A 22,761-nucleotide genomic window follows, 5' to 3' on the forward strand; every position below is an offset into this window, starting at 1 on the left:
CAACCGATCTTATTCTCCTCTTGCATACCCTTGTTTATTTCTAGCATTTGAATTAAATGAATTAAAAAAAATCAAACAATCGAGAGTGCAGAATGAGAAAAAGCATACAAATATCATTTCCTCTTGGAAAACTCATTTAAGTAAAGTAATGCCCATAAGCTTATAGAAAATCAGAGGATACTAATTTTAAATAAATTATATAACACAACCTTTTTCTTTCAATAATTTCATCACATGAAATTTCATGTTCATACATTCGATTTGCTTCCCCTTCTGAGAACTTAATTTTACAACTGACTCACAAAATGGCATTTGCAGGAAGCTATCATTTTAGCTCTAAAAGAATTGAGATCTGCAAATACATAGGGGTGGGCATAAAAACCACCAAACCGGAAAACCGAATCGAACCGTGACAAAAAAAAAACTGTAAAAAACCGTGTTGACCAAAAAAAGTCAAAACGGGAACAAAAACCGAACCGAACCGTTTCAAACGATTTCGGTTCCGATTTGGAAATATTAAGAACCGGACCGAACCACTTTTAATATAAATTATTGTTTTATTATTATTTTTATATAAATAAAACATTTTTCCAAGAAGACCATGTGCATAAGCCCAATATTTTTCTTCACTTCTCTCCCCCTCCTTTGTTGTTTTATCACTTTTCTCTCCCTACATTATTTTTCTCCATTCTTTTCCAGTATATTATGCATTATGTACATCTTAGTTTTAGTTTAAGATCTACACTTTAGTCTTGATATGAGTTTTTCTATCTTTTGATTTATATTTATATGCACACTTTCTATCATCTGATCACAAATCTTGTAGATCTAGTAGTGGAAACTCAAATTTAGTTGAATTTGTGATTGAAAAATGCGTTTAATATTAGAAGTAGAAAATTAGAAAAAAAAAACATATACATAATTTTGATTAGAACTGTAAACCGACATGAACCGAACCAGAATATAGTTGAAATATGTGTTTGATATTAGAAATAGAAAATTAGAAAAAACATACATATAATTTTGGTTAGAATTGTAAACCGACATGAACCAAACCAAAACCGTCATGAACCGAACTGTATGATTTTAGTAATAAAATTAAACAAAAACACACCAAACCGAACCGTTAAATTTTCCTGTTTTGGTTCCATTTTGAGGGTGGAACTGGGCCGAACCAGACCGTGCCCACCCTACAAATATACATGCCCTGCGCTAATACAACTCTAAACATTCCTCGGACTTTAAACGTAGTTTACTACTACATCAGTTAGCCAAATTAGATTCAAAATTACAATGGATGGCGAAAGACCCCCGCCCGAAGAGTGCCATATCAGTATCTGTAACCCACCGGCATCCCAAGCTTGTCCAAGCGACCAGATCCCGGGTAGGCTTTATTTGCAAAGTTAGCGTGCAAGGCAGATGTCCGTTGTGTAATTGATCTCGACTCACCAAAGCCGTGAATGGAGTACCTCTTTGTTGAGCTAGACCTATCATAGTGAGGCCTCTGCTTTGGAGCACTGAGAGACCTCAACTTAGCCTTTGATGATTCAGTGCACGCCATGTAATTTGGGTAATCGGAATAGCCACTTAGGTAACTTTTTGAGCCATCACTCCTTGTAGGAGTGAAGGGGCTTCTCTTCGAAGTAGCTCCCTGTGATGAAGCAGAATACAACTGCGGACTACAGTTGGCAGTGCAGAAAGAGTCTTCCTCAACCTCTCGAGAGAGCTTCAATGGACTAAAAGACTGTAACTCACAAGACGATGGACTGGGAAGTGTGTGATGGCTTGTGGAGTCTTTTGAAGTGGTAAAGCTATGGCTGTATTGGTCTGAGGCCACAGCAAGATGAGTAGAGTGAAAAAGATTTCTCCGTTTAGGTGCAATGTATGATTTCCCAGTATCTATTTCGAGGACCCTGTCGTTCTTTTCATCATCAGTAGTTCCATTGGACTTGGAGCTATTTCTCTGCAGGATGTAATAGGCATGAGAATCTTATGTAAGTAGCACACATGGAAATCCAGAGGAAAGACAGGATTTGAGCATACCCGGAGTGTTGAGAACTGCTCATGCTTTGTACTCCTTGATCGGATAGGATGTTCAAATTTTTCAGGGGTTGCTGGATCCTGCATGTACATGAAATTTTTCTTGTTTAATGAATAAACAAACATTGGGTAAACACAGATGACAATTTGGTCACGAGGACTCGTAAAATACACAAATCAAATGCAAATACACATTCAATTTAAAGAGTATTTCCCTTATATTGTCCTCAACCAACAATCACACAGAATGAGAAACAAATTATGTACTGCAGATTACAAAACGTGGTGATTTACACGTAAACAGTTCAAATTAGACAGCTACGTAGCAAGTAGCTAACTCAATTCATTTCAATAACTAAATTCATATTGTTTTACCGAGATAAAACCGTATAAGCAGTGCTAGTACACGGTTAAATTGATGCGAATGATCAGTGGGACAAGGTAAATCTATGTAGTAGTAGCTTGTAAAGCATCAATGTGTCCCCTCTACCATGTTATATGCCTCCCAAGTTTGATAATGTACATTAACTGTTATACGTATCATGCCACTCTCATTTATTCGACTGTGAAAGTGGTGTCCACACAAATAAAGCATGTAACTACACATGAATGCATCATGGAGCTTTTATAATTTCCACCAAACAACACTTCATCACAACATTATATGTCTGTACTGAGAAGTACTTGCGGGGAATCCAAAAGCTTAAAAACGATTGGTCCCCCCCCACTCAAAAGTCCACGATTTCAATTTTTTAAATCTATTTGAAAAAACTCAAACTGGAGGGACATAAATTTTCCTTACAGGTTGGTGAAACTGAGATGATTTGATCCTTGAGTGGGAGAGCTCAGAAATCTGGGCCCGCCGTGCTTGAGCTCGTGCCTGCGCTCGCAATATGGCTTGCAGCCGCTGCAACCGGTCAGCATAAAACTTCCTCACAATATGACCTCTAACCAACGCCTGAAGTCGCACCAATCCCTTTAACGCTCGCAATGCTCTCCTTGCCTTCAAAATGTCCATTCAATCAAGTAAGTTGACTTGTGAAAACCCAATTAAACTCAGCGGAGACGATACTAATCACAACTAAAGTAACAACGAAAAGCGTTTCACAAACCAACATTTCCATAATAATCGAATCATAACAAATTGACAACAAAACCAAGATATGTGGTTTCTTTTCGTCAAGGCATCAGTAAACAGATTCATAATCTCATTCATTGAAGAGCTTAAATTCAATGACACTTGAAATTACGGCGCCAAGGAGACCAACATAGAATTTTGAATCAAACAGGCGCGTAAAAGAAAGTAATTTTAGGCCAGTGATAGCAAATAAATCTATGGCCCTGACATGGCAACGAGCAAACAACGACATTTCACTACCAGCCCTGCAAAAAGGTAAAAAAGTATTGTCCACTGTTTGACTTGGATCTATCAACGTATTAATACGAAATTGAAGAACCCAACCTACACAACACCCGGGAAAGACTTCCTGTTACCTACACCCCAAGGATCCACCGTGGCGTCCCAGACAATATGGGGAAGTTAAAGCACATGACACTGTATCATTGGTCCGGGACGTGACGGTGGCATCCCTGAATGAAAGTATCTCTCCCCCCTCCCCTCCTACAAAAGTCAATTAGGAAGATTCTTTTTTAGGAACCCACCAAACTTTAAGTGAGCAGGACCCAACAGGCAAAAACGTCAACAAGCATGGAGTTGAACTTTTAGCCATCCATCCACTCACTAAAATGCATATAACTACAACGGGATTGTTAAACCAACTTGATTACATTCAGAAAGTCCCATCCTACTAACTCCTCCCCCACCCCACATGACCAATTTATATTAAATTAGCCTAGGAAAGATCAAACACTTTAAAAAATGCATTTGTGCAAAAAAAAGCTAAAAGCTTTAAGAAATCACTGAAAACCCCTATTGATTGGAAAACCTAAAGGAGCAGTTAAAAAAAAAAAAAAAGTAAAAAAAAAATAAAAAAAAAGCCAAAAAGCCATAAGAAATCACTTAAAAAAACCAATTGAAATGGCAAACACTGTAGTAATTAAAACCCCCAAGTGCACAGTAAAAACAGAAAAGCCAAAAGCTTCAAGAAATCATATAAAAAAAGAAAATTAATGAAAATAATTTGAAATTTTTGATGTAAGGACAAAATATAAGATAAAATAATATCAGAATTAATTTTTTAATGTAAAAATATAATTTTTCATTAAAATAAATAATTGTTAAAATTCCCTATAAAAAAACCTAAATGTACATAAAAAATAATGAGGACCTTACATCCATTCATCATATATTGTGCATCATATATTGTGCAGCATATTTTGTGCAGCATATTTTGTGCAGCATATTTTGTGCAGCATATTTTCATCCGGTATTATTTATATTCAATTTTAAATGAAAAAATTTACAATAATTTTTTAGATCAACAAATATAATTGAAAGATCCTAAGATCCTTATAAAAAAAAGAAAAGGAGAGGATCCTCATTTCTTACAAAAAAAAAAACCCTAATTTGCAGTAAAAGAATAGAAAAGTCAAAAGCTTTAAGAAATCACTTTAGAATAAACCCAATTGATTAAATGAAGTGTTAGGTAGGAAATTAAAGAGCCTCAAAGGCCTCAGTAAATCCATGACACTAACATTTAGACAAATACGTCACAGGCAAAACCAATTCATCCACATTTATCTCCAAAAACCACCTACAAAATGCAGAAAACTAAAATAATTCACCCTAAAAAAAGAACACAACTAAAGTAGAAACCAGATTTTATGCAATCTTCCAATCACAACAACCAAAATTATTTTGAACATACAATATTATTTACTCTAAGGGAAATAAGATGGGCTTAGTCTCGTAATGAGCTAACAATAATATGGTTCAAATTCGCCTTTAGTGAGAATCGATCTTTAACTTACCAGTAAAGAGGAATACCATTAAACTGCGGCATCCCCAACCAAAACTTAATCCACAAAAAACCCTGACACATTAGATCCTGACCACACTGTGAAAACGCCAACACATAAAAAATGGAAGGCCTCTAGATGGAAGGACCATGCGTGGGTGTGCCGAACCCTTTGGGAGGTCCAGTGGTCCACACGAGAGTGCAGTGCGCACCGCCTGGCGCATTTTAGTGGGGTTTCGAGCATTGAAAAATGCAGACGGGTACCCCAGAAATGGCAGTGGGAGAGAAGAAACTGCACGCATTGCCGTTTTGGGAAAAACGACACGGAATGTACAGCTCGATGCAGCCCCAACTGGGTATTAGAATAATTATACGAAGACCAAAACGACGTCGTATCGGACCTTCTCTAACAGAAGGTGCAACAGTGGAACTGTGTGTAGTAAGAAGTATTGTTTGTGTAAGCACGAACCAGAAAGTGTGGAAGAAGGGACACGTGTCGGCTTCCGGGCATAATGCTAATCCCGGTAACTTAATCAGAGATTAACGGTCGATTAAAAAATTTAAAAAATAAAATAAATTATTAAAGGAAATAATAGGGGGATACGAACCAAACAGCCTCGGAAGGCAGCCTGAATTTTCACAGCGGCCAATTCTTCCTCGCTAATTCCAACGCGGTTCCCGCTAGCGTGCACTGCGGGGCTTCTGGCGCACCGTCCGCTGCTAGTGAGCCGGACCACCGCCGCCGCGGCGTGAGCAGCGGATACTGCTGCTTCGGCCACAGCGGCTGTCGCGGCCGCCACGGCGATAGCGTGTGTGTTGGGGTCGGCGGCGTCGGTGGAGGAGTCCATGCGGCGTTGGAGCGGTGCGGCGTCGTTTTGGTGGTGTTTTTCTCTGTAGGACTTGACGAAGCTCCAGCGGCGTTTGTCTTTGGTGGGTGGATTGGGAGAGGAGGAGGAGGTGGTGGTTTGGTGGGCAGGGTTGGGCTTTTTGAGGCCCAGAATGCTCCGGAACCATTTGGAGGCTTTGCCCATTGTTAGGGGGTGGGGAATGTGGAGGCTAAGGGTGGTGGGATGGGAGTGGGGTGGGGAAGTAGCGATGGTTATGGAGTTGCATTTGCAGTTGCAGAGGAGAGAGAGAAGAGTGGGAAGGGGAAGGGGAAGGGGGTGGAAAAGAAAGAAGACGAGGGAATTTATACGGTGGAGATTTTGTCGAAGGAGGGAGGGGCCGTTGATTAACACATATTTATTGTTGGGAAGTGAAAATCCATAAAATCCATGCTTTTTCTCTGCATGGCGCGTATGCTTCACTCCATTGCTACTTTCTATTCTTTTTCTAATTCTTTTTGTTTTTGGTTTTGGTTTTTTTATAATTTCTTGGCCAATTAAAAAACAAGAGTAAAGAACAAATAGATTGGAATAATTTGGGGTCGTTGATAACGTTTTGTTTTCTAGTGTTTATTTTAATACAAACAGATAGAAAAGATGATGATATTAAATTACACTAGATGACAAAGTCTCGACAGAGATAAATTTTTTACACATGCAATTGTTTTTAAAATACAAACATGCAAGAATAATATTTGCGTTTCTTTCTTCAACGATGAATTCATTCTTCTACTTGTAATTAATATATTTTGCCGTGAAAGTTTTATAATCAAAATCGTTTAAAGTCTTAATTTTCATTTAAAAATAATTTTTACAAAATGATTTCGAATGAGAGATCGTTTGTTCCTTCAAATGTGTCAAATAAATTGACAATTCATTATTGATATATTATTGCTTACATTGTTGTTTTATATATTATTTAAAATAATTTTGTATTATGTAATTATAATTGATTTTACATAGTCAATTTTCTTCTACCATTCATACCATCTTTTTTTCTTGTGTCTCCTTTTTTTAAGCTTCCGTTGGATGCGCATGCATATTCGTAAGGTGTTTTAAGTTGAGAGAGGTTGAATTCTTCTTAAGACATAAACCTAAACACATGCATAAAACTAAGGATTGCCAACACAAAGGAGATGTTCAAGGTTTGCTTAATATTGTATTTTAGACTAGAGTTAGTCACAACTCACAAGCAATTACCTCTTAAAAGACGTCGTGAAGTAGGTATAGCGTTATCAAACTTTATTTAAGCTAATTAAGTGGAGGCAATTATTACTACAGCAAATGTTAGGAATACCAAAATTTTAACCAATAGGAAATAAGCACGTTAACCAACACTTAAGTAGTGATCCAATCATCAACAACCACATTATTTGGTTTGCAAATTTAGTTTAAAAAAAATTTGGTCTTTCTAACATTATCCAAAGTTAATTGGTCCAACTTTATCTTCTTTATTCAACTACTTCAAGACTCTTTTATAGTTATTGAAATTGGTACCAAGCAGAATATCCTCTACAGAAAAATATAATCTACTGGACTGACTAGTCAAGCTGCTAGTCAACTAAGATAGATTTGTTAGTCAATAAATCAAAGATTCAATAACCAATTTGTTACTCTCAATGAAAGAACCAATTTGTGGATGCAAATTTCTTCCTCCTTGTTCTTGGACAAAATTGCACATACGACCTAGGTTTTTAGAGAAAATGGAGTAGTATATATAAGGCATGGCGGGCCTCCTTGGGGGAGAAGATGGCCGGCCCTTTGTGGTGTTTTTGAGTGTATTTTGTAGGTAATTGGTAGTTTATTATCCATTAATTGATTAATTAGGTAATAAATATATTAATTAGCTAATTAACATAATTTAAAGAGAATGTTTTGGGGGTTACCTTGTGGAGAAGATCAATGAAATAGGTTTTGAATAAATACCTATTTTGGGTACTTTTGACTTGATTGTGGGATGATTGTCCACTGCTCGCGTGTGGAAATTCCGGTGCTCCTCAAGGGTAATTTTGTCTTTTTCGCCCAAAAATCCACGTGTCGTCTCTTGATTATTTTTGGCTCCACAAACATGTGTCACGCTACAAACAATTTGGACAGGTCCATAGCTAAAATCTAGTTACTAGCAAAAAGGTGTCAGTTAGCTTATGTGGGTAAGTCTTAAATTGTGTGCCTAGCTTGCTGGAAATCTGACGCAAAGCCTAACTAGACAACTAAGCTACTCAGAATGTAACAGGAATGTAGACGAGAAATGCATGTGCATGAACAAACATTTTGAAGTGAGAAGTGTCACATCCTTGAATATTTCTTCCCAGCAGATACATCTCATAAACAAAGAAAAGCCTAAAGCAAGATTGAGCATGGGGTATAATAACAATGTTGACAAGGAAAGTCAAACCTAAAAGTCTAGACTTCACAATTACAATATACAATCACATAAGGGGAAGAGATTCCTATTTTTTTTTCTTTCCAAAAAGCTGTTTTTGTTATGCTTTAAGATAATCAGCTGCAAAATAAAGCAGTTGAACATTTGATAAACAGTACTTTTAAAATGGGTTAATTACACCAACACCCCCTTGAGGTTCATCGAGTTTTCACAAAACTCCCTAATGTTTGAAACATTGCACTAACACCCCCCCTCAAGTTTTAATTCTCTTTCATACAACCCCTTCAATCAAAATTTTGTTTATATATTTACTAACTCACCTTTATAAATTACTCAAACTAATAAAGAAAACTTTTATAATTGTATAAAAAATTATAAAACATTAAATACTTAAAAAAAACCCAAGAAGAAGACAAATCTCCCCGTCCCCAACCCCTCTCAGTCTCCCATATCGCCCCACCCTTACATTTCCAATCCCCCGACAACTTCCCCCTCTTCCACAACTCCTTCTCCACCGCTTTCATGGTTTCTTCTTTCTAATTTAGCGCATAATCAAATAGTAAGGATTTGATCTTGATTACAAAATTATAATTTTATTAGACAGAGATCATTTATTGGTTTGTTGAAAGTTTGAATGGGTGGCTGTGATACAGAAATAATGAGCAGATGGAGATGAAGGTGGTTGCTTGATCGGGTGGGAGGGAAAAAAGAAGATGAACTTCTTTTGTTTAATAATTTTTTTCCCTTTATTTGTTTTGTCCACATGGTCTTTTTCTTGTTTTTTAAGTGTTTAATGTTTTATAATTTTTTATATAATTATAAAGTTCTTTTATTAGTTTCAAGTAATTAATAAGGGTAAACTCAACGGGTTATATGAAAAGAATTCAAACCTTAAGGGGTTGTGTAATGTCTCAAATGAGAGGAGGTTTCGTGAAAACTTGATAAACCTCAAGAGGTGTTAGTGTAATTAGCCTCTTTTAAAAGTGTTATGAGTATGAAAAGCAGTGAAAAGTATTTGCTAAATTTTAATCTAAAAGTGATACAATTAATATAATGAAAAAAATAGACTTTATAGTGTAGGCAATGACGACGACAACGTGGTGAGGGTGATGTTTGTGATGGTGGTGGTGGTGCCAATAAAGAGGTGTGCTGGTTGGATTGCGGAGGTAACAATGGTGATAGGGGCAGCAACAACAACGATGGTGGCAGTTGCAGTTGTGGTAGCATTTATGGCGGTTATGTTTATGATGATGGTGGTGGTAATGGCAGTTGTGGTTGTGGTGACGGGTATGGTTATGCTGGTGGCGTGATTGTGGTGAGGTGGTGGTGGCAACAATGACGATGATAATGGCAATGGTTGTGCAAGAGGTTATGGTTTGTAGTGGTAAGGGTGTGGGTCACTTGCTTTCTAAGAATAAAATGTGTCTAGAAGGATAAATAATGTATGCATTAAAAGATGCATGTACGGTTTCTAAGGGATACAACTTTATCCCAAGGGTTTGGTTAAGATATGCCAGATTCCACAAAGTATACAAATGGAACCTAACCATACATACCCACCAGTTATATCTTCCAAATTGTCTACACTAACAATCCACCCTTCTCCACCAAATGGGGATTTTAAATAACCAACTACAATATGTGGGATAAGGATTAAGTTGGTAATTTTTCTTACATCTCCCTAGCGGATACATATAATTCTAAAGAATATGTGAGTGATTCATATACAACATCTTTTTCTTTGATCAAGGGTTCTACCAATTGATTTGTTTCCACAAATAATTGAAATTCAATTTCTCGATCTGTATCTTCAATTATTGGAAACATTGCCTCATTTCCACCCCAAGTATTTTTTTTAATTTACAGTTTAAAGACAAAAACCTCATTTATCTGTATACTTTATATTGCTTTACAATCCATAATATATTGCTTTACAACCCATAATCAAATTGTTTTTTTTTTTTTTTTGTTTATGTAATAAAGATTTCAGTTGCTACAATGATATGACTTATATATCATATCTTGACTGGTTCTTTCTATCCAGATAACACAAAGTGATGAGTTGGTTATTAGTTCTATAGTTATCATATTGTATTATGGGTTGTCCTCTGATAAGTGATATTTCGAGTAAGTGTTTACATAATCTTCTTCTGTCCGAAGAAATGATTCATCAAAATAATGAGTCACCATTGATTATGAAATCCATTCTTTCCCACTTCACAACTCAGAATGCACCATTCTTATATAGAGAGGCGTTTTCACATCCTCTTAACCATAAACGGATGGGGAGAAAAAAGGTTCTTTATTTTTAGGGTACTCCCAGGAAGGTTCTTTTTTTTAGGGTACTTTCGGGAACAGATCCAGTGGAGACGGGGTGGGGCCTATAGCTCAGAGGATTAGAGCACGTGGCTATAAACCACGGTGTCCAGGGTTCGAATCGTTCATTGCCCACAACCGCCCATTTCCTCAGCCCCTTCTCATCAATGGACTCCTGACGTATACGAATGAGTGCTATTCGTTTGATAAATTCTTATATTTAATCTTTTACAAAATCAGCCCCCCTGACTGTACAAGAATATTCGGAGCTCACAATGTTTGGAAGCACAGAAGAACGTTCTTTTGCAGATATTATTACTAGTATTTGATACTGGGTCATTCATAGCATTATCTCTAATTTTATTAAATTAGCATTTAAAAGCAACCTATAGGCTGCTCTTAAAAGCTTTTGTGCGGAGGCCAAATTGAAAATTTGATACAATTTACCAACTTATTGTCTAACTACATGATTTTGGGTAACTGGTGTTTAGAACGCTAAAATTGTAAACTATTACCTAATGAAAAAAGTTACATGGCTAGGAAAGGTGAGAGGGTATAAAAATTATAGAATGTGAGAGAATAATTTATACTTTTATTTGGAGCAATTTTCCATCACAAAAGGAGTTGAGTGGGGGCAGATGCCCCTAATGGGCATTTACTGCCTCCATCCATGCACGTTAGTCATGTGACATGCTTAAGAAAAGTAATGATAACCTTTGGTCTCACCTAGAGATGGGCAAGGTCTAGTTCAGTGTGGTTTAGGTGAAACCAAAATCAAAATTGAATTTTTTTGTTGATCAGTTCGGTATAGTTTTGAAGTTTTAAACGAAATGGAACCAAACCAATTGGTTTTGGTTTGGTTCAGTTTCAAACTTTTGCAAACTAAATGCTTTATTCCATTAATACAATCCAATTAAAAAAAATATTGATGATCACCACAAGAAAATTCAACTTGAAATAAAGTTCAACGTCAAAATGCCTTATGGCATTACTTAAGTACAACCCAATCGAAAAGGTTCATTTACCATACGAAAACTAAAGTTCAAACAAACTTCAACATCAAAATGCCTTATGGCATTAGTTTGTTTATGCAATTCAACAAAAAAATTTTGGTGTTTCAACTTTGAAGTCACTACTTTGCATCGTTCAACCCTTTCCCTTTCTTTTTCCTTTTAGATACTTACTCTTCGAAGTTTTTGAAGGCTTTTGAGCTTGTGAACAGGATTGAAAAGGCGATATTTGAGAAGACCTTTGCTCACCTTGACCCGGAAGGTCCACCTGGATTCTGAATCGAGTTGTGATGGCCGACACCGGAAGGTCCACCTGGATTCTGAATTTAGCTGTGATGGCCGACGTGTGTTGACCGACACCGGAAAGGTGACCAAGCCATAAAGTGCAGTAATGTGGAAAAATGTCAATAAATTTAAACATAAAAGGTCTAAATTCATGGCCAACCACCACACACTAGTGAGTACAACAATACTCGCCTTCCTCGCGAATGCATGTGTTTTGCAGGTTTATGCTCTGACTTCTAGAGCTCATTTCGAGCTCGATACTCAACAAAAATCGATGATTCAAAAGCCATTGGGAAGCTAGAAATGTAAGGAATAAGTCTATACCAAAGTATGGCCAAGTTAATGTCAGTGTTGGCCCAAAAAATGGCCTAAAAGTGGCTAGGTGGTAACGGATGTCACTTCCCAGAAAACTAGGAAATCCTCCCCTTCATCCATTCTGCATTAACCTTCCCCCAGTTCACGTACCAAGGTTATAAATGGTACCAGATCAACACTAAAAAGAGAAATTGAAAAATCTTGAGGCTTACCCTAGTTGCACAGTGGAGTTTGCCATGAAAAATGGCGATATTGGTTGCATCATCTGCTTCGGTGCAGTGAGGAAGGTGACTTGAGGCTTACCAACATGGGGGATGGTGGTAGCCTAGCCAGATTCGTGGAAGGATGGCAGTTTCCGCCATTTATACATTCTGTGTTTGTAGAGGTGAGAGACAAAAGAGATAGGTTGAAAGGTCTAAGTTTTGCCTATTATTTGACTTGCTACAGAGGTGGATGTCAGTGGTTAAGGCTAGAGCTCGCTGGTTCTCTGTATTACATAGATGAGAAATAGAGAGATAAAGAGAGTTTGGGAGATTAATAAATAAGAGAAGGTGAAAATAAGGGAGAATGAGATGGCAGAAAAATGAGAGGGAAACACATGAGAGAGGTGAAGGAATGGGGCGTAGGCCCCACATAGCACACATGCCAATCCATAAAAGACGAAACAGAAAAATATCTCCCGTAAACATGAAATTACTAAAACACCCTTCACGTTTGTAGTTTCGTGGAATTTTTGTCGTAACTTCGAATTCAGTTTCGCTTACTCCCACACATTCGTATCATCAAGTACTCTAAGAATATGTGTGTGTATTTAGGTCAAGCCCAAATAATAATTAATTAGGTATGGGACCCAATTAATGAAATACTAATGTAAACGAGCTTATTTGCCTACATGCTTAATGAATCCAACGAATAAGCCATTAATATTACGATCTATAGCCTGCAATACCGACAACTCATCGTCGTCTCAATAAACAAGTAACAAATCCCTAAGAGTGCAAAATTACTATTTTGCCCCTCATGGGGAAACGTGCATAAATCGTCTAATTTACGCCTGTTAGCTTTCACGTGTTCGTGAGGACATGAACAATCTAGAAATATGTGCAAGGTGATAAAGGGTGATCAGAATTTAAAAGTCCAAGAATATAGTCCATTAGGGGTATTTTCGTAATTTTCAAAGGTTAGAGAATAAAATAATATTAAATTCAGGACGGGATGTCACAACCTTCGACCTCATGAAAGTGAAATCAATGGATGAGAAGTAGTTGAACCATATGAACTAGAAGCTTGAAATTGCCTTGGAGGTTATTGTTGTGGTTGTGCAATAAGAGTAAGAGAGGTGATGCTTGAATTCAAATTGGCCAACTCTACACGATCATAAAAAATATAAATTACATTAGTTGTATAATCTTTAACAAGCCTACAAAAGTAACAAAACACATTGAAAAATAAAACAAAGAAGGCCTACAATATCAATTACCAAATATTGGTTTTAAATTGAATATTTATTTTATTGTTGTAGTGTGGTTTGGTTACATTGTGGTTTAGATGTTCAAGACCGAAGTTAAATAGTTTTTTCATATTGCGCTTTAGTTTCGAAACAAAACTATTTCAAAATCGCTAAAGCCAAATTGTTCAATGCGATTCGATTTGGTTCGTGTTTCGATTTCGATTTTCAGTTCTAAGTGCTCACCCTAGACTCACCTACCCTAAAATGGTTGCATGCAAGTGAGTTTGATGTCCGCCCCAGAACATGGTAAGCCTATCTTTCTCCATATGGAAGTGTTGTGGGAACATAGAGATGTGGGTAAAGGAAACCTCAAAAAGCGAAGGCCAAGCTATAGGTCACGTGACTTGCACCGAGTTGGTGCCTGATTGGGATTTTTCCTTGATCAAAGCAGATCAGCTCGCCTTCTTCTTATCCAAAAGTCAGTCGAATTAGGCAGGCCCCCACCCCGTAATGTCAAATGAAATAAGTAGCCGAGTTCCCTTTCTACAACCCTTTTAATACGAGAAGCCTGACCACCTTCTCCCTATCCCTTATGTGACACAACATCACCTATGGTGCAAGGAATAATGGACTTACATCATGATATATTTTTCTTCCTCATTCTAATTTTGGTCTTTGTATCACAGATCTTCATTCACACTTTATGGCATTTCCACTATAAAAAAAAAAATCCAATCCGACAAAGGATTGTTCATAGAACTACTATCGAGATTCTTCAAACCATATTTCCTAGTATCATCCTGATGTTCATTGCTATACCATCATTTTCTCTATTATACTCAATGGACGAGCTAGTAGTATGTATTACCCTAGAAAAATTTTAAATATATGATTATGTGGAAATTTTTTTTTCAAGAAGTGAAATGACGAAATTGTCCCTCGTTGACTAAACATAATTTTTGTTGAGGACGTATTTTATCCTCATATATTTTGTCATGTTTCTTGACATATTTGGATAGAGTTCGATCCTACGAGTGCACAAGTGAAAGCCGTTTGCGAGTCCGGATTATAACGGTATAGTTACGGACATTTGAAGTTGTTTTACTAAACGATAGTTTTTAAATTAGTTAAACCCCCACCATGTGGGAATTTGGCCTATGAGGAGTGAGTAAATTTGGGCCCAATCAGGAAAGGGAAGGGGGAACCAATTAGAAACAGAAGAAGGGAGGGGAAATGAAGGAAGGGAGAGGGAGAGAACCGGTCAACCCGGTTTCTCCACTTAACCAGGTTCCATGACTCGGTCCTATCTTCTTCGTCCGACCTGCGTTCGAGGTGGTTCCAGTGTTTATGGAAAGCTCTCGTCGAGCCCAATGACTCTGTGGTGTTAGATTCCTATATTTCTAACCCAAATTCACAAATCAAAGCCACAAAGCCCATGGGTGTCCTAGTGGTTTTATCCTTTTTCTGGCGAATTCGACAATGATTGTTGTAGATGACCACCACCAAAAGACTCCCCTCAATCCCAGAGACAAGGCCCAAGCATTGGATGAGGCATCAGAGTTCATTTTGGTGGCGAATTGACTACCTAAATTGAGGTTTCCGGCGGATTGAGGAATTTTCAAGCCACTTCCCGACCGAATTAGACTTTGGCCCAAGTATGAAAGTTATTCCTCTCATTGAACTCTACAACCCTGTAAAATTTGGTAATTTTTAGAGTTCGTCGGAATTTGGGGTATCCGTTCACTGGAACCCGCCACGCGCTGCAGTGCATGGCCTGTGACCTGATGTTGCCTTTTAAAACCAATTTTGATACTTTGAAGCTATATTTGATATGAAATTGGTGTGTTTCACTTGTTGAACATAGCTAGTGATTGTTAGTCACTTGAATGATTTTCGAAAATCAGTTAGAAATTGAATTTGTGAACTATGAATGGCTCGATCCCTTTGTAGGATATGTAGCCAGTCTAACGAGACGGTTAGATGCAGCCATAAAACAACCCAAATTTAATATTGTACTTGATTTCTTTAAGAAAAGAGATTTATTATGGTTAACAGCGTAGAGATTAACCATGATTTTAATTTTGGCCTATCACCGGATATTAGCTTCCAAATAAGAATTTTTGGGTCGTTACATAGTAGATCCAGCCCCGCCACATGATGAACATCTTTTGAACTAACTGCATTTTGAGCACTTGAGCAGAGCTTGTGGTCACTCGTTCCTCGCTTGTTCCAATCTTAGTAAAGAGCTTCAGATCCAATTCTACACTATATATGATATTCCATTCCGACTCTCACTAGCTCTTCGCTTGGTTATACAAGGAACATGATAAAATAAGACTAGTGGGGCATCTTGCTTTTCGTAGTAAGCAACTTTATTTATAAAGCTCTTTTTTTTTTATCGAAGTAAATAGTAGTTCCTTTTGTTGAATGTTGTTCCGGCGAGCTACTTCGATCCTCTTGTTCCTATTCTCTGATTCCAAATTTGATATGATCTCTAACTCCAAAATCAGTCTTTCGAGCTCTTTATAACGTTAGGATGCGTCTTCTAGAAATAGATTGATTTTATATCACCATTCAATTCAAATTAGCAAAAGAAATGTATCCTTGCATAATATGGATTCCAAACATTCATATGAAAATAAACAAGGGTTTCATAAACCGAAAATAAAAAAGGACACTCTAAGGATGTTGTGGAGCTTAAAATAATCTCAAAAATTCTAGAGGCAACACGTGAACTTTTTCCCAAGAAAGACGAGATTGCCTTTAATAAATGGGTATGCTTCTCTAAGGCAATCATTCTTCCCAACATCATGGTGCCAAGCATCAGCATTGTACTGCCAAATTTTGAGCAGAATGAGAAGGAGATGGTCATAAACTTAGACTTGGCAGAGGAAGAGCGCGATAAGGTAATCACCCGTATTGCGGCTTATCAGCAGCAGCTTCTCTCCAACTATAACAAGAGAGCGAAGATCAGGTAGTTCCAGCCAGGAGACTTAGTCTTCAGAAAAGCCTTCATCACTGCTCGCCAAGAAGACTCCAAAAAGATAGCTCCCATCTAGGAAGGTCCATATAGAATAAGCCGAGTAGGCGGAAGGGGCAGCTACACTTTCACCACCATGAGCGACTAAGAGATCGAAAAACAGTGGAATGCCTACAACCTGAAAAAGTACTACGTGTGACCTCCCACCATTCCTTGGACCTTGTTCAAGACGAATGAAGTTCGAAGACTCAAGCAGCTCGACGAACAAGAGCTCGCATGTTGAGGATTATCAGTTGTTATTCCATTACTGCTTACCAACCAAGTTAATAAATTTCTCTATTTTCAATGAAGATTGAAGGAATTATTCACAAGCTTGGGTCGAATGCATAAACAAAGTGACCACCCATGTGACAAGCAGAAGATGCCCCTGCCATTGTAAACATGGTGTGTGTTCTCTAATTAGGAAATGGTAAACTAATTCGGAATATCCAAACATGGATAGGTGGTACGATTGCTCAGTTTTCCCTAAATACAGTGATTACCTAAGCCAGATGACTCCCAGAATTAGCTGAAATAGTCATTTTCCTAGAATATACTTAGCTGACTGAAAGATATACTGCGGGATCTCGAGTCGCTAACCAGAAAAGACATTAAGTGCAGGACACCTGCCCATGAAGGAATTCGTGTGACTAGATGATTCATCCTCGATGGCCAAGTCTTCATGAAAGTAGATTGGTTTTAAAGTGTTGCAACACTAGTTAAGTGACCTGAGGAATCAAGCTACCACTCGGAAGGATATGGCCTATGAGGCGCGATTCTACCTACACCTTACGCCAAAAACGCATCCGAGAGCCAGGGACGATGCCTAAAGTGGTCATGTGGGTCGTCTGCTTCTATAAGTAAGACGTCAGGTTAACTACCCAACGGTTGGCAGCCCAAGGCAATCCGTAAATCGAGACTTACATCTGCTATGACTATGCGGACCCATCTGCTTATTTAAAACCAGGGCTTCTGATTGACAATCTACATTTTAAGCTTTGTAGGAAATAAAGTCGAAGTACGACTATAGTGGATATGCAGACTTCCTCTGTTTTATATGAGAAGCAAGTGTCCGGCCGCCAGCACTATAAGTTAAAAACTTCACAACACGCCCCAGGAGGGCCAAAGCTCAAGAAGCCACTAAAGCCGAAGTACGACTGTAGCAGCTACATGAACTTCCTCAGCTTTCTAAGAGAATCAAGTGTCCGCCCGCCAGCTTAATAAGTTAAAAACTTCACAACATGCCCCGGAAGGGCCGAAGCTCATGAAGCCACTAAAGTCGAGATTCAGGACTATAGTAGCTACGCAGATTCACCTACTTCTTACGGAGACAACGAGTTCGGTCGTCGGCACTATAAGTTAAAGGTCTTGCACCTTTTTTTCCTTTTGCAAGTAAAGTTCTAGAAGCCCCAAAGCCAAGACTAAAGCCTAAAGTAACGACATAAGATTGACTGCTCCATCGAAGTGGCCAACACAATCGCCCATCCTATGGTAAAGTTTGCAAGTTGCCTCAAGCAAATAAGGCTCCTGAAGCCCTGAAGACAAAACTAAAACCTAAGTGACGATATGGGATATGCTGCTTCATTGAGGCAGCTCACCCAGCCGACTGTCCTAGGATAAAGTTTTGCTAAAAACATGGGGGAAAGAAAGATGAAGCAAAACAAGGAAATCTGTTTATTAAATTTCTAGCGAATTGATAAACCAGCTTGAAGGCCAACAAAGTTCGAATATAGTAGAACGAAAAGGAAAAGAAGAAAATTCCTAAGTCTAAGTAAAAAGACCACTCATCGGCAACCTGCGCAACCATTGGTCCCTCGACTGCCATGCCTTCAGCAGCGGCATCACTCTTAGCAACCAAAGCTTCCTATTAGCTCCTCCTTAGCCACCTTTGCCTAGACTACCTGACCCTCATTTGCTCCACCAAAGGCAGCCTCAAAAGAAAAATCAAGCAGATCAACTGGAGAAATGGAGAAAGTCTTGAAGTCTTTCTCGAAAAACTCATAATTTTACGGCCTGCCTTGAAGATGGTCTACATAGCCAAACTTGTAGAAATTGGCCTGACAAAAAGCAAGTGCCACTTTGTGACCAACCTTCTCATTCTTCAGCTACACATTCTCTTCAACAAGCCCAGTGTAAGCACTTTGCAGCTTATCCAATTCATTTTTCCGGTTTTTGGTAGTAGACAACGCACCTTGCAAATCCAATTCCTTGGACTCAAGCTTACTCGCAACATCCTTGAGACAAGACACCTCAGCATGCATGAAGACAAGTTCCTCGTTCTTGGCAAAGCAAGCAGATCGTAGCTCCGAATTGACATGCTCAAGGTCCTTAACCACGGGAGAAACACAACTGACTTCCTTTTCTGCAGCTTCCAACAACGCCTGAGTCGTACTAAGCTTATTCTTTAAATGGGCAACCTCTTGATGAGTGATCTCCAGTTGCATAAAAGTAGGGACAGAGACATCGAACCCTTTCAAAATGGCGAGTTCAGATTTGAGCTTCTTGATCTTTTCAGCAGCCGAGCGAAGCTGAGCCACCAACGTCACTTCAGCCTCTTTAGCACACTGGACAACATCCTGATCAACGTGCATAGACTCAACTGCTAGAATCAAAGTTTTATGCATTGTGGCAATCAGGGAGAACCTCCTCAAGTAGGCAGGACACTTCACAAAAGAGTCTGAGGACAACTTTCCCGACACTGTCAATGAACTTGGCACATGCATCTACGTCCTCAAGCAGGTCAGCCTATAGCAGGGCATAAACCTCGGGAAACTCTTCTGCTTCCAACTTTGGATCTCTCATAACTACCCATGCAAGAAGATTTCCCCTTCTCAAGAAACTAGTCAGTTGCAGCAGAATGAGGAACAGGCCCAGACACCACTTTAGCAGCAGAATCCACCTTCTCGCTCTTCATAGTGGCGAGCCTCTCAGAAGCCGAACCAGAATTAGCTCCCGACAGATGCTTCAATACAAACCCGGAGACCATGGGCATCACCGAACCCTTCGGCTGGGCAAGCCTCTCAGCAATGGATGTGGTCACCTTCAAAGTAGCAGGTTTTACACGTTCAAGCTCGACGGACTTTTTCATCCTTTTGGAGAAGTCAGGTCAATGATAGGCTTCTCAGCAGCAAACGAGCCCCCGCGAGTAGCAGAATAAGTGCTTGGCTTTTTTTTGGTCAAAGGCTCATAGATAGGTGAGGAAGATCTCTTCTTTCTACCCTCGTTAACAACATACCTTACAACAATGATCAAACGAGCAAACGCCTCATCCTTTATTCGTTTTATCTCTTCTTTCGGAGGCAACCCTCATTTCACCCGACAAAGAGGGATGAGCAGCCAATGCCACTCATGGCACTCAGCAAGAATGCCCAAGGTGGTGTGCACTTTCTTCATATCCGCCGAAGTTCTTGGAGTTAAGCCAAATTCCGAATCTACACTAAGTAAGAATGACGATTAGTAAATTAAAGTCATGGAGCAGCTCAACAAGAATTCAAGCAGGCCATGAACGAAGAAGTTCATTTACCACTAATAAAGACAGTCGGAACGCACAGCTTGGGAGATGAGTCAACCTCCTAATCTCCACTTACCTCCAAGATGTCTCTCGCTCACTCGTGATCACTTTTGCAGGGAGCATCGAGCAACCTATGACGAGATCTCAGCTGCCTCATGCCTTCCTTGTGGGCAATTTCAAAGAAGTACCAAAAATCACTTATGGTCAAGCCAAGATCAAAGAACCTGCTTAAGTTTAAGAACCCCACCATCGCACGAATCGCATTTGGGGAACATTGAGCAAGCACACATTTCATGGAGCAGATCACCTCCTAGAAAAGACGCGGCATGGGAAAAATGAATCCCAACACGAAGTAATACGAATGGAATTTGATAGCCTTTTTTTTAGCAGTGGCACTTTCACCGCACGATTCATGGCCGCTATCATCCTTCACCCGCTTAATGCTAACCCGTGATGGAATCGCATGCTTGTATGCCTCAAGAAAATCGCGAAACAGCTCATCTAAATTGATCTTGACATGCACAGCCTTGAAGTAGCCCACATTGACGGTACAAAGATGAATGATACTCGTCACTTTTGCAATCAGAGGAAGACATCTCAAAGTCCTTGCAAAAAGTACGAAGATAAATATTTAGAAGGCAGCTCGCGAAAAGAGAAACAATAAATAAATAAATAAATAATAAGACTGCGAGCCCAGCGCCCCAGCGCCAGGCCTCACGGCCCTCACATTCTCTCTTAGCCCAAGCCCAAGCCTCAGGAGCCCAGCGATAGGCCAGGTCCCATAGCCCTTGACCTGGCTCTCCCTCTCTCGCAAACAGTACGGCCCAACACAGATAAAGGCCCACTCATCCTCTCCCCATCTCTTTCGCGCCCTAGGCGCCCCAAGAAACAGGCCTAGGCCTTTCGGCCCAAGCCACCAAGGTCCAAGAGCAAGCTTGAGCCAGTCTCTCCACTCTCTCACCTCACGCATGCACGGGCCCATGCCTAGCAGCCCTAAAGGCTTGGCCTAAGTCAGCTTCTCCATGCCCCAGCGCCCAGCCATCTCAGCCCCAAGTTGAGCCATCTACCTGGCCTACGTCAGCCAACTCTTGCTCCACACCACTAGGCTGCCCACTATGCACAGCAGCAGCTGCCACGTGTTTCACAACTCCTCGGCCCCCTTCGAGACAAATTTTCAAGTCCCAAGACTCCCAAAAAATTCAAGAAGAAGAAAATTCGTTTTTCTTACCTTGGTGCGGCACAAAGAAGAAGAACTATAATGAGAGACGACTCTTTGCAAAGGCAAGAAAAGAAGAAAGCTAGGGGATGGGGAAGAAAATTTTCCTCTGGCTTCTCTTCCTTGTTGGAATAATGATTGTTCTCCAAATTTATATAATCCCCTGCTTAAGGAAAAATTAAATAGGTATTGGGGGCAGTTGGTTTCCTTTTCCTAGAAAAGTTTATCTTCAAATCAAGAAAGGAGATCAAGTTCAAATTGGGAAACAACTCTACATAGCTTGGGATTTCTACAGTTACTACCCTTTTCCTACATGCAGCCCAGCAGATGTGGGGGTATTTGTGGAGCCTAAAATAATCTAAAAATTCTAGAGGTGACACATGGACTTTTGCCCAAGAAAGACAAGATTGCCCTCAATAAATGGGCAGACTTTTCAGATGCTCCCACACGCAGCTCACATCCCTGAAGGTCCCGGCAGCTGAATACGACTGCCGACAGCTCACCTGCCCTTGGCAAGGAAAAGTCAAAGCATTAAAGATAAGGATTAATTACCCAAATCCTATCTTTAATACATTCACAATTGAAAATTGACTCCAATCAAGTAAGTAATCCCAATTTAAAACAATTAGGGATAATTACTCCATTATCTCAAGATTTTATTTCCTATTTAATATCTTGAAAATATTTCTCCATAAACCCTAACATTATGGCCGGCCCTATCCCTATAAATACCCCATATTCTACCAAATTTCGGTGAGCTTTTACAACCCTAAAAAGCCCTAAACACTTTATTCTCCTCAGAGAAACTGACTTAGGCATCGAAGATCCATTGGCCTAACCCCCCTACCTTGGGGGCGCACGAGGCTTAGGTTTTTAATCCAAGGTGTTAATTGTTTTGCAGGTGCATTTTCTTCAAAATCGAAGACAGCGAGCATTTGCATCGACAGATGTAGCTGCTGAATATCAGATAGTTGACCTAAGAAAAGTTCTCGAACATTATTTTTAAAGAGAAAGTTTGAGCTATTTTTTAAGAGTATAGTGGGTTGAGTTGGGAAATGTCTTTCTTGAACTTAGCAAGTAGAATGGGTTTCATCAGAGAGCAAACTCCTGAGATATTAGTGGCTTGATGAACTATCCCATTTATGAATAGATGATTAGTCCATCGCCGATCCTGATTTGGACATGGTGATTTAGTTCAGATTGAAATCGAAGTTTGGGTCGTGAATGAAAGTGGAAGGCGTTAAAGGCGAGGTAAGAGTACGAGATGATGTTTATTTATCCATGAATATTTATTCTATTTGTATATCTAGGGAATCTCTTTATACATATAAAATTATATTATGGCATGATATGATCTCTTAGTTGTAGTCACAAAAGAAAAAGAAAGAAGAAGAAGAATTAGATGCCCCAGAGC

At 39.2% G+C, this 22,761-nt stretch overlaps 1 protein-coding gene across 1 annotated transcript; it reads right to left on the reverse strand.

The window, feature by feature from the left end:
- Window positions 1-1,067: 1,067 nt before the first annotated feature.
- IQD22 (IQ-domain 22) lies at window positions 1,068-6,164 on the reverse strand. The gene is made up of 4 exons (XM_068461770.2): window positions 5,567-6,164; window positions 2,843-3,043; window positions 2,044-2,121; window positions 1,068-1,963 (listed from the first exon to the last, which is right to left on the reverse strand). Exons 1-4 carry the CDS (start codon window positions 5,987-5,989, stop codon window positions 1,331-1,333), a joined length of 1,335 nt encoding a protein of 444 aa, XP_068317871.2. The 5' UTR covers window positions 5,990-6,164; the 3' UTR covers window positions 1,068-1,330.
- Between the last annotated feature and the right edge of the window lie 16,597 nt (window positions 6,165-22,761).

The sequence above is a fragment of the Pyrus communis genome, chromosome 4, assembly GCF_041283825.1.
Source record: "Pyrus communis isolate YQ-2024b chromosome 4, ASM4128382v1, whole genome shotgun sequence".
NCBI classification, from domain to species: Eukaryota; Viridiplantae; Streptophyta; class Magnoliopsida; order Rosales; family Rosaceae; genus Pyrus; species Pyrus communis.

Excerpts from the sequence above, each read along its gene's own strand:
- IQD22 (XM_068461770.2), bottom strand. The coding sequence starts at position 5,989 with ATGGGCAAAGCCTCCAAATGGTTCCGGAGCATTCTGGGCCTCAAAAAG. Across the intron at positions 3,044-5,566 it reads CTGCCTTCCGAGGCTGTTTG|GCAAGGAGAGCATTGCGAGC; the intron begins GTTCGTATCCCC and ends GACATTTTGAAG. Across the intron at positions 2,122-2,842 it reads CATCTCAGTTTCACCAACCT|GATCCAGCAACCCCTGAAAA; the intron begins GTAAGGAAAATT and ends ATGTACATGCAG.